The 12,718-nt window shown below is 37.5% G+C and overlaps 1 protein-coding gene across 1 annotated transcript in view; it reads right to left on the reverse strand.

Annotated features, from left to right (window-relative positions):
• Positions 1–12,718, reverse strand: part of Lonp2 (lon peptidase 2, peroxisomal) — a 102,750-nt gene that overhangs the window by 57,413 nt on the left and 32,619 nt on the right. Inside the window, exon 8 of the mRNA XM_020181678.2 lies at positions 5,463–5,604. Coding sequence (XP_020037267.2) covers positions 5,463–5,604 — 142 coding nt within the window. The remainder of the gene's footprint in view (positions 1–5,462; positions 5,605–12,718) is intronic.

The raw sequence follows: 12,718 nt of genomic DNA on the forward strand, positions 1-12,718 counted from the left end.
TTGTTGACTTCTAGTTTTAATGCATTATGATCAGATAGAATGCATGGGATTATTTCTGTTTTCTTATTTGCCGAGGCTTGCTTTGTGCCCTAAGATATGATCAGTTTTGGAGAAGGTTCCATGAGCTGCTGAGAAGAATGTATATTGTGCAGAAGGTGGATGAAATATTCTGTAGACATCCGCTAGGTCCATTTGATCTATGGTGTGGTTTAATTCTAGAATTTCTTTACTGATTGTTTTGTTTGGCTGACCTATCTGTTGGTGACAGGGGAGTATAAAAGTCTCCCACTACCACTGTGTTGGAGTCTACATATGTTTTTAGGTCCTTCAGATTATGTTTGATGAAACTGGGTGCATTGACACTGGGTACATATAGGCTGCTAATTGTTATCTCCTTTTGGTGTATTTCCCCTTTTATTAGTATGGAGTGTAATTCTTTATCTTGTTTGATCAATGTAAGTTTGAAGTATATTTTGTCCGAAATAAGTATTGCTACCCCTGCCTGTTTTTGGGGGCAATTGGCTTGGTAAATCTTCTTCCAGCCTTTCACCCTAAGCCAGTGCTTATTTCTGTAGATGAGATGGGTCTCCTGTAGGCAGCAGATTGTTGGATCTTCCTTTTTAATCCAGTTTGCCAAGCAGTGTCTTCTGATGGGGGAATTAAGTCTGTTAACATTCAGTGTTAGTACTGATAGATATGTGGTGAATCCTGTCGTTTAGTCGTCTTTGTTGTTTAAGGGTTTGATTGTGTGCAGCTGAATCAATGTTACTCTCTACTTTCTTGCTTTTTCTTCTCCTGAGGTTTGGTATTGCCTGCCCTTTCATGGTTTTGTTTGCTTTCACTTTCTGTGTGCAGAATTCCTTGAAGAATCTTTTGTAGTTGTCGCTTGGTGGTCATATATTGTTTTAGTTTCTGCTTATCATGGAAGACTTTTATTGCTCCATCTATTTAGAATGGTAGTTTTGCTGGGTAGAGTATCTTAGGGTTGAAGTTATTTTCATTCAGTGTCCGGAAGACCTCACTCTATGCTCTTCTTGCTTTTAAGGTTTCCATTGAGAAATCTGTTCTGATTTTGATGGGTTTACCTTTGTATGTTATTGTTTTATCTCTCTTACAGCCTTCAATATTCTTTCTCTGTTCTCTGTGCTTGTTGTTTTAATGATAATATGTCATGGGGTAGTTCTATTTTCGTCAATCTGTTTGGTGTCCTGGAGGCTTCCTGTACCTGAATGGACATAACTTTCTCTAGATTTGGGAAATTTTCTGTTATTATTCTGTTGAATATATTACTAATTCCTTTTGCTTGCCCCTCTTCTCCTTCTTCAATGCCGATGATTCTCAGGATTGGCCTTTTGATGGAGTCAGTGAGTTCTTGCATCTTCCTTTCACAGGACTTGAGTGTCTAATAGTTTTTCAGTTTTTCCTTTAATTATCATTTTGTCTTCAAGTTCTGAGATTCTGTCTTCTGCTTGTTCTAGTCTGCTGGAGTGGCCTTCCATTTTGTTTTGTATTTCTGCTTCATTCTTTTTTCTGAGGTTTTCCATACCATGGGTCACTTCCTCTTTAATATTGTCAATTTTCGTCCTTAATTCATTTAACTCTCTATTTATGGTGTTTTCTGTTTCACTTTGGTGTTTCTTTAGGGCTCCTATGATTTCATTTATTTGTTTTTGTGTTTTCTCATATTCTTTATTTTTGTTGTCTTGGAATTCCTTGAGTGCCTCCTGTACGTTTTCGTTGACCATGTCTAGTAACATCTCTATGAAATTCTCATTGATTACTTGCAGAATTTCTTCTTTCAGGATGTTCTTGTGGGCTTTGTTGGGTTCCTTGGTATAATTTATCTTTGTTTTGCTGGAGTCTGGATCTGGGTATCCGTTTGCTTCATTTCCCTCTGAATCCTGTACTAATTTATTTTTGGGGGGGAGAATGGTTTCCATCCCTTTTCCATCTTCCCATCCAGTACCTTCCATTTGGTACTGTTTCTGTCCCTAGTCTATGTGTAATTTAGTATTAGCTAACTTACAGTAGTAAAACTAACAAAACCAAGGAAGAAGGGGAAAAAAGAAAGAGAAAAAAAAATCCCCAGCTCAGGAACAGTAGAATTACAATGTTAGTAGTTCTGGTGTTACTCATTTAGCATCCAATCCTGTTTGTCTACATCTCCTAGGCAGGTTTGGAGCTGGCGTCTGGTGCTGGAGCCCTCCTGTGGCCAGCAGTGGGTGGTGTGCCTGCGGACCAGAGGCCTGTTGCTTGTTTTTTTCCTGTGTGAGATGCTGTTCTAAGTGTCTTGCTTAGGTTGTTCTTCACAAACACTGGCCTGTGGTGTGCTGCACTTCCCAGGGTCCAAGTCCATAGGTAAAACAGCATAGGTGAGAGGAATGGAGCCAGGGCCTCACAAATGTACCGGTTACGTCCTCCACATCAGGCAAGGCCCCTACCCCAGCGACAGACAAGAGCCAGCCCTGCTGGCACAGCCACACCTACACCTGCAGGGCTCTGAGGAGTCCATGCTGCAGCTCCGACCCCACTTGTGCTCCTTTTGCTTTACTTTCATGTTTGAATTTTTTTTTGTTTTGCATGTAAGGTTGTTTCAGGGTGGGTGTGGTGGTACATGCCTGTAATTCCAGCTGTGTGGGAGCATAGAAGACCACAGTCTGAGGCAGGCCTGACCAAAGTGAGACTGTGTCTGAAAAATAACTAATGGCTGAGGATGTGGCTCAAGTGGTCCAGCACCTGCCTGGCAAGTGCAAGGTCCTGAGTTCAAACCCCAGTGTTCTTGCTTGCTCACACTCTCTCTCTCTCTCTCTCCCTCTCTCTGCAATACCAGGGTTTGAACTTAGGGCCTCATGCTTACTGGTCTTTTTACTCTTTTGAAAGTTTTAAAATTATAATCTGACAAATTGCAGATGTATATATTTATGGAGCAAAAAGTGATGCTGTGACTTATGAAGACAACATGGAATAATTAAGTTGAGCTACTTAACACACCCATCACTTCAGATTCTTCCTTTTTACACTATGAATGTGTCACACCTCTGCCTTCTAGCCTCTATTGATCCTAATTCAAATGCCCATTCTTGTTCCTCTCAAGTGATTTTCTTTTTGTATTTTACTATGAATCCATTGGTAGGTCTTTATGGACAGGAAAGTAGCAGGATTTGAGGCATATGTTTGCCCAAAGATTCTATGATATAGCATCTTTGAGTATGGTAGAGAGGGAAAAGAAAAGCTTTGAAGATTAGCTAGTCACAGGTCCATAACAGTAATTCCCCCACTCTACTCCAAAACTAAATTTCATGGAAATTTAATCACACAATCTGGTCACTATTGAACTCTACTAGTAGGATTGTTTGATAGAGAGAAATGAGAAACAATAATTTTGGTTAGGAATAGAGTGAAGGACTGGAGGGCAGTGCACAGCCCACTAGCAGCTTATGTATGGTGAGAAAGAGGATAGGTGAATAGGAAGGGAAGAAAGACAAAAAATGAGAGGATATAAAAAGAAAAGCAAGAGGCACTGGTAAGAAGGGTTGCCAATTCTGAGACATACCAATTAGTAGGCCCCACTTCCCTAATTTAGTTTAGTTCAATCATTCAGTCACTGTCTTCCCCTTATTTGAGATGGTAGCATGAGAAAGGAAGAAAATGAGCATGTACCTTCACCTACACTTCTCTTGTAACATCATTATTTAAAGCATTTATTTTGCCAATTGATTTTTTTAGAACCTATACTGAAAGTAAAGATACTCCCTGATTTACAATGGAGTTATGTTCTATAAACCCATCATAAATTGAAATTATTTTAAGTGGAAATGCATTTAATATGCCTAACTAAGTAAACTTCATAGCTTAGCAATACAACACATAGTAGCATACTTTGTAATCAGGTGGCTAACTGGGAGCTGTAAGAAATCTCTAAAGCATCAGCAAAAATAATGAAGAGAGTTATGATAAGCCAGGTTATTGTAAAATTTCACAACACATAAAAGAAAGCTTCTAAAAGTTTTCAGAGAATAAAACAGGATAGGAACAGAATGACTTCAGTCTTATCAACAGCAATAAGGGAAACCAGAAAGCCATGGAGATAAAGTAAAATTCTGCAGAAAAATTATTTCCAACTAAAATTCTATACCCACTCAAACTACAAATCAACTATGAGGGAAACATGAAGATGTTCTCAGATATGCAAAGTCTAAAAACATTTACTACCCATGCAAGCTTTCTCAGGAAGCTATTGGGGGATTAACAACACAAAAATGAGGAAATAAAGAGAGAGAGAGAGATAGGAAATTCAACATGGTGGGAGGTAAAGGGAGATCCTAGGAAGTTAGCACAGATGTAGAAAAGAACTGGTTCAAATTGGAAGTTTAAAGAAGATAAAACTGATAGGACACTCGAAGTACCTGAGTGTCCTGAGAGGAGAATGAGATAAATGGTGAAAGTAAACAGAAAAAATAAGACAAGCAGATTTTCAAATGCAAGTATGAAAAACAAAAAGAAGAACAGGAAAGGAAAAGTGCCATGTTAACCACATGGATCAGCTGTGAGAAGCACAGATACAATCATGTGAACATAAACACTCAGTGACAAAAAAGGATAAAATTTATCATAGAATATTTGGGGTATAAAAATTAAGGTAAGTGGGACAAATAGAAGAACAAAAAGGCAAAATCTTTATCTCCTATAGAGGAAAATCTATAGATAGTGCCCAAAATGAAAAATCAAGAAACAGAAATACTGCCAAACTTTTTTTAGATAGTCCATACTGGTCTTAAACTTACACACCTTCTGCCTCAGCAGAAAGGATCTGAGAGGGATTATAGGAATGAACCCCATGTCCAGTTAATCAAGCTGGGTGTGGTGGCGTGCCTCTGTAATCCCAACACGTGGGAGACTGAGGCAGGAAGATCTCAAGTTGTAGATGAGCCTGAGATACATAACAAGACCCTCAAAAAAAAAAAAAAAAAAAAAGAAAGAAATCTCTATGTCTCATAATTTTTGGTGGTACTGGTGTTTGAACCAAGGGTCTTGTGTTTGCTACGTGACTCAAGTGTTCTACTATTTGAATCAGGCCCCCCAACCCTTGTGGTTTGGTTTATTCTTCAGCTAAGGTCTCCCCTCCTCCCCTCAACTGGCCTTGGACCATAGTCCTCCTGCCTCTATCTCTGTGTAGCTAGGATTACAGGCTTGTGATAGCTTGTTTTCTGAGATAGGGTCTTGCTAACTCTTTTGCCCTGGGTGACTTCGAATTTCGATACTCCCTTCTCTGCCTCTTGAGTTCTGAGTGCTGGGATTACAAACATGAGCCACCACTCCTGGTCCCTGTATCATACTATTTTTCCCATAACTAACCATAGACCAATGTGTATATTATTCAAATGTATATATTACTCAAATATGATCCACTCTCATTTGTACTCTTCAAGGGTGATGGTAAACAGAGATTTTCTGGTTCTTACCTCTAGCAGAGCGGCTGCAGGATCACCCTGTAGACTTTTTCCCAGCTTATCAACCTCATCCAACAGGAACACTGGGTTGTTAACTCCAACAGTCTTCAAGCCATTGATTATGCGACCAGGCATACTGCCCACATAGGTGCGCCTACAGAAAGAAGCAGCAAATTCACAGCAGTGAGGGTCTAGAGGCAATCCACCATTGAGAAATCAAACTTCAGTTATCACTACAACACAGCAAGAAGCTGCTACACATTTAAAGGCACTATGATACATCAAAAAGTTATCATACCTAATTCTTATTCTAAATTCTGGCTGCAAGTTACCTATGAAATTGGAAGAAATGAATCTCATTTTGCCATTTAGTAAAATGGAAAACACCACATTTAAGTGTTCATGCTCTTCAAGATTCCAAAATGTTAAAGGGCCCTATGAATTTAACTCCCATAGTGTTCATGGTTTTTCAGAGCTCACTCCTGTCCTAACACAACCACCATCTCACATACTGAAGGAACTGCTCCAGGACTAGCTAAGATACCTTCATGAAGGAGATTAAAATTTGTACAAAGGGGACTCAGAACATAGAACAAAAAAATTTCCAAACTCCTTAATTTTCAAATCCACTAATCATAGTAAGAGGGTTCGAGGCCACAGCATTTACATCAAAATTCTACTATTTTGCATCTGTGGCATAACCAAGTTCTGACAGATATTCTGCAGAGCTTTAAAATGTTAGAGGCTATGTTATTATCCTTGAACAAGAATCATTCCTGTAACTATGACAGATGTACAGTGTGTCATAAAATAAAACAAGCATGCCTATTAAACATGTGCCTTTTAAAAAAAGTTGGCAAATTTTATTATAAGCAACAAATTTGTAATTTTAACTACAACCTTGCTGTAAGAGCAAATGCTGCTTTTAAAAGATCCTAAGACACTAGCTGCTTGAAAGAAATGACCAATAGGAGTGGGGCAGCAGCAGTTATCTCCCCATCTGCACAGCCGGTCACAGAGCAAGTCTCAATTCTGTCACATGACTGTAAAGTAGGACAGAATAAAAAGGATGACCTTTGAAAACACAAGAAAGCCTGAGAAATATCGTGGGAATGCCTTTCATCCAGGGAAGGTGGCCAGATACAATGAACATTGTCTCATTACAATAACGAGTTAGCATATGCAAGATTTCAGAATGGGATACAGAAAGGGTGAAATGCAAAATTAATATTCTTCCAAATTATTTTTTTAGAGAACCTACACATGTCATTACTCTGATTTTTAAGAGTGGTAGGGAAGGGAAAATTCTTTTGAACTCAAAACCTCTGAGGATCATTTCTTGCTGCAGTAATCAATCTAATTTTACTTCCCATTTTTTGTTAAGAAGATTTCAAAATCAGGTATTTTAGACCTAAAGTCAGGGAGAAAAAATAGTATTCTAGAGAAGTGGCAATCAAGACAGTAGTCACTGCAAACAAGTCCTCAACTTCCCACTGTTTCCCAGAGCTCACAGCACAGGTTCAAACTCCTTTGTCTACAATTGAAGGCTCTTCACAATCTAGCCACCAGCTTTCTCCAATTGAGGCCATTACTTTTGCTTCATCCACAATCAAAATCTTTTGGTTTTGTCTTTTTTTTTTTAAAGCCTTTGTTAATACAGTGCTTCCTGCCTGCTATGGTATAGCTATGGTTTGAGAGTCCCTTAAAGGTCCATGTGGTAAAGGCTGGGTGGGGGGCCCAAGGTTGATGGTATTAGGAGACATCCAAAGGGATGAAGGTATTTCTCATGGTCTTTAAAGTGGTTCTTGGGAGAGGGATGTTCTAAAAGGAACAAGCCTGACTCCATCTGACTGTTTGGATTCCTGTTTATGATGTAATCACTTACTCTCCCCATGCTCCTCTGAAGTGATGCAGCCAAAGGGAAGCCCATGCTGTTTGGACTTTTATCCTCCAAAACTGTGAGCTAAATAAACTTTTCTTCATTAGCTGCTTGTCCCAGTGACAAAAAAACTGACTAAAACACTGCCCTTACTCTTCTTGCCTATGTAATTCCTAACAATTCTAAGAAATCTTTCTTGACCTCTTCTCGCGGTGATCTTTCTGGTAATACAATGCCCACAGCATTTACTGGCCCTACAATTCACCCAATGATTACTTGTGACCTAGTTTTTACTCATGGGTACTATAACCTTCTCTAATGAGCCAGTGAACACTTTGATGACAGAGTTCAAGTCTTAATGCAGAGTAGGTGGTGGTTATAGAGTTGTAACACTTCTCTACCAGACTGACCAGAGGCTACCAAAAACATCTATCACCACTGTTTAGGTGACATGAACCTTTGAATGCTACTTTGGACAAATAACTTGACCTAAGTCTCAATTTTCCCATCTATGAAGTGGGATAACAGTGCCAATCTCATGGGTTATACGGGGATGAGAGAACTTATGTAAAGTATACAGCCTCAGGTAGCCCACAGTAAGCTTTCAAACAATGTTAACTGTTATTAATCAGTACGCCTGAATTTAAGTGCAATTTCAGAATCTGTCTCAGGAAAGCAACTCTCACAAATGACATTTTATAGTGCCAAGCCTACTCAATGTCCTTAGTGTTCCTCAGTCACAGGTGACATCTCCCAAATGTATGCCACTAGTCTAGGTCAAGCCACAAAGATAATCATCACCACAAAGCTCATGAGCTCCTGAAAAAGAATTCACATAAAAGTAAAGAACACCACATGAAGCAATACCTGAATTTGCCACCTTTTATTGATATTTTGAGTCTAAACAAGATGGTAGGTTTGACTTACTGTCCAATGATTTGAGCCTCACTGTCAAGTACATTTCTAAGATCACAGAAAATAAACACTGACTTACTACTAACTAGTTAGATAACTGATTATTTAATGGAAGGATACAGCACATGCTCTAGTTTATAAAAGAGAAAAACTTCTAGAAACCACCCTAGCAATCCAGTATTCAGTATCTTATATATACTGAATTTATTTGCACATGTTTTTCTACTCAGGACAATCTTTGGCTAAAAGTGATGGCAGCATATAATTCACTGACTGAAGATACACAATATAATTTGAATAAACCTGGGGAATATGAAAGCAGACAGTGAAAAATGTGGTAATACACAAAATAAAAATGTTATCTTCCAATATCACAAAACAACTGCAACAGTTAATAAATTCACATATTAAAACATTCTGAGCACTGGTGGCTCACACTTGTAATCCCAGCTACTCAGGAGGCAGAGATCAGCAGGATTGCAGTTTGAAGCCAGCCCAGGGAAATAGTTTGCGAGACCCTATCTCGAAAAAACTCATCACAAAAAAGGGATGGTGGAGTGGCTCAAGGAGAAGGCCCTGAGTTCAAGCTCCAGCACTGCAAAAAAAAAAAAAAATTCTGAGGAGTCACACAGGTAGGAAATAAATGAAAGTGGTACTTTTTACAAACAATTTTCTTAAGGAGAAAATACTAGTCTTTTCTATATTTTACTTTCTCATAATATCACATCTGGAAAGGAACATAGCATAATACAGTTTATACAGAACCCATCACATCACTGACTTATGTTATTCAGTATGAATGTGTAATTATCTAGAATTTTTTTCCTAAAATTGAAGTAAACATGTTCACTTAAAAATGTATGAATTCTGCCTGTAGTTCAGTGGTATAGTACTTTGCCTAGCATTTGCAAGGCCCTGGATTCAACCCCCTGTAATCCTAACTACTAGGGAGGTAGAGATCAGGAGGATTTTAGTTCAAAGCCAGCCAGGGCGAATAGTTCACAAGACCCTGTCTTGAAAATGCCCAACACAGAAAAGGGGCTGGCAGAGTGACTCAAGTGGTAGAGTGCCTGCCTAACAATATGAGGCCCTAAGTTCAAACCCCAGTACCGCCAAAAAATAAATAAAAAATAAAATAAAACATATGAGTTCTATAGAAAATTATACGGGACCTGATTAATATGTACAAAAAATTAAAATTTAAAATGTTAATAGGCCTTGAGTGTAAAAGGGGAACTGTTTGGTAGGGGGAACCAGGGAGAGAGAGGAGGGGAAAAGGAGAGGGTTTTGGGGAGTTGAACATGATCAAAGTTCACTTTATTAAGTATGAAAAATTGCATAATTAAACCCACTAAAAACTGTTTCAAAAAAGGAGGATGGAAAGAGGCTAAGAAAGTATAATAGAGGGGTGAATTTGATCAAAGTATATTGTACACATGTATGGAAGTATCACAAAACCCCTTTGTACAATTAATTTACATTAAGAAAAATTAAAATATTCCAAATGGATTTAAGTCTATATAGCAAAATTATTACATCAGAAGAAAAAAATATGCCAATTCACATTTTCTTATAATTGCTGCAGGCAATTCATAGATTTATCAGGACTATTCAACTAGTATATAAGATACACAAAACCAAAACAATCTGTATAGTTCAGAAATTTAAATAATGAGTATTTTTCATTTTCCAAAAATTAATCTGGTCTATACTTCAAGAAACAACCATAGACAATTACAGTATCATCTATTTACAGCTCCATGGTAATCAACGGTCTTAATATTCTGCTCCATACCTAGGTATCTTCAAATTTAGTGTAATACAAAAGCCTGGTCAACATGTTATTGCAGATAATATCTAAAAATGAGGAAAGGATGCATCATCATCAATTCTTCCTGTTTAAGAGCTCTCATAGTCTATAAGGCATATAACTAAATTATATTTACAAAACTTCATAATATTAAAAAGTTTATGCACTATAATGTTAAGTGGAAAGGGTAGGATTACATTGTATTGCTTAAAAAAAAAAAACAGGCAAAAGATGCCTAGTGCAAAGTCTGGTGGACAAGAAATAAAAACTTAACATGATAATCCTCATATGGTAGAAAAACATGAAGATTTTCCTTTCATTTTTTGTTTTTTAAACTTTCTACCCAGAGGTTTGTGTGTATGTGTGTGTGCATATACATCTAAAACTAGAAAAAGTATTAAGTCTAAAAGAAAATTTAATGACTCAAGAAGAAAAGTCTTCAAAGAACTGTGATGTTAATATGTCTATACAAATCCAATTGTTGCTGTCCTAGCAGTCATTCCTAAATCTTTTTATAGGCTAATTTGTATGTATTTAGACTCATCTAAAGTACTGTATGGCTTCAAAAATACAACTGTCTTAATCTTATATGAATTCACAAAACACTTGGAAAGTACCTACCTTACACTTACTAACTGATGCTAACTAAGCACCATGGGGTGATAAAAAGGAATATAATATATACACTAAATTCCCTGCCCAACAGAGTTTGATTTTTTAATACACAGATTAAGTATCCCTTATCCAAAATGCTTGGGACTAGAAGTGGTGTTTCAGACTTTGAATGTTTTTGGGTTCTCGAATATCTGCACGCACACACACATAACACCCCCTCACCTCAGATATCTTGGGAGTGGGACCCAAATGTAAACATAAAATTCATTTATTTTTCATGCACACCTTTTACAATAGGCTGCAGCAGGTAATTTTACACAATATTTCAGTGCAGCTGCATTTTGGCTAAGATGTATTACATGAAGTCAGGTGTGGAATTTTCCACCTGAGGGATTCATGTCAATGTTGAAAAAATTTTGGATTTAGAGCATTCCAGATTTCCAGATTAGGGATGCTCAATCTGTACGTATGTTTTATGTCCACAGATGTACATAAGAAATGCCAGATATGTGTATTATTTAATCTTTAAAGGAGCACAGTAGACAATACATGGTCAATATAGTGAAGAGAGATCAAAACTGACTGCACCTACATTAATGGAGGAAGCTGGGGTTTGGGCCTTAAAATAAACCTGTTTTAGAGAGGCAAAAAAGGGCTATATGCAAATACAAGTTCTAAGAATAGTGAGCTGGTGTACTATGCTAGAAATGTATTAAAGCCTGCTGCTGCAGTTATTTTTCGTTGTAGAAATGAATAATGAAACAGCTAACTTATAACTTAACTATTTCAGTGAAAACTGTATGAAAATTTATCAACATGGAAATCCTAAGATTGTTTTTCTCCTCATCTTGTTTGAAAACTAAGCCAAAGATTTCTTGCAATGGCATAATTTTGTTATCTGTTCAAATAGCTGGTTAAATTATTCCAAAGAGCTAATATCAACAGTGATTTGACATGTAACAATAAAGTATTTTTTTACCAACAAAAAAACAGATTTATGCAAACTGGTTTCATAAAACTTCATCCTATAAGAAATTATTTAAGCAATCCCAGCACTCATGAGGCTGAGATAGGAGAATCACAAGTTTGAGCCAGCCTATGCTACACATAGAATTTCAGGCTAGTCTGGGTTACCTAACAAGACTCTGCCTCAAAAAACCAAAAACCAACCAAACAAACAAATGTTAGTTTACACTGAATTTACGCCACTGATTTAAATTATTTAAATACAAAAATTTAAGTTGTAAAAACAGAGAGACAGGATCATGTACTCTGTGGCTTATAAGGTAAACAGAAAAATCACAGTGGACATAAACCCAAATGAGAAATGTTGAGAAGACTAAAAAGCTGCATGAGTTAATATGAAGCTAATAAGCATTACTCCATTCTTCCTTTAAGTCCCTCAAAATAATATGAAGAAAAACAATGGGCCAATGTTTTGTCAGATCATTATTATTTCCCCAGTTCAAAATTTAGATGTAAACCACGCTTTCTTTTTTCCTTTTCCATCTCCACCTCATTATTATTTCACACTAAAAATATTTATCTTCAGTTGTTTTTAAAATCAATTCCCAACTTAATTAGCACATTCCTTCACATAAACAGGTACTTGTAGCAAATGGCTGGAGTTCCAGGCCTAGGAAAACGGGGAGAGTGAGTGACAACATAGAGAATAAGCAAGGGACATAACATAAAGCAGCTATGTTTTCTCTTGGCTATTTTAAGACTGCAGAACAGTGATGCCTACTCAGAGACTAAGGAAAAACAAAACCGTTCATGAACTCTAACCATGAGCATGTGACTAGTAGTCAAATACCAAGACCTGGGTGTTTCTGCAAATGCCTCAACTATCACATGGAACTATGTGCTCTCATAGACGCCACCCATGGTTGTGCTATAATCCTCTACTCTTCTTTCCCACCCTCCCCAGTCACCTTCACTTCCTAACTCTGACTGGAGCGCACATTCTGCCCTCACCCTCTGCTCCTTAACAACCACACTCACTCTCTATGCACCTCCAAAAGGTTTCCAAAGAAAATTTTTGATCAG

The sequence above is a fragment of the Castor canadensis genome, chromosome 15 (assembly GCF_047511655.1).
Source record: "Castor canadensis chromosome 15, mCasCan1.hap1v2, whole genome shotgun sequence".
NCBI classification, from domain to species: Eukaryota; Metazoa; Chordata; class Mammalia; order Rodentia; family Castoridae; genus Castor; species Castor canadensis.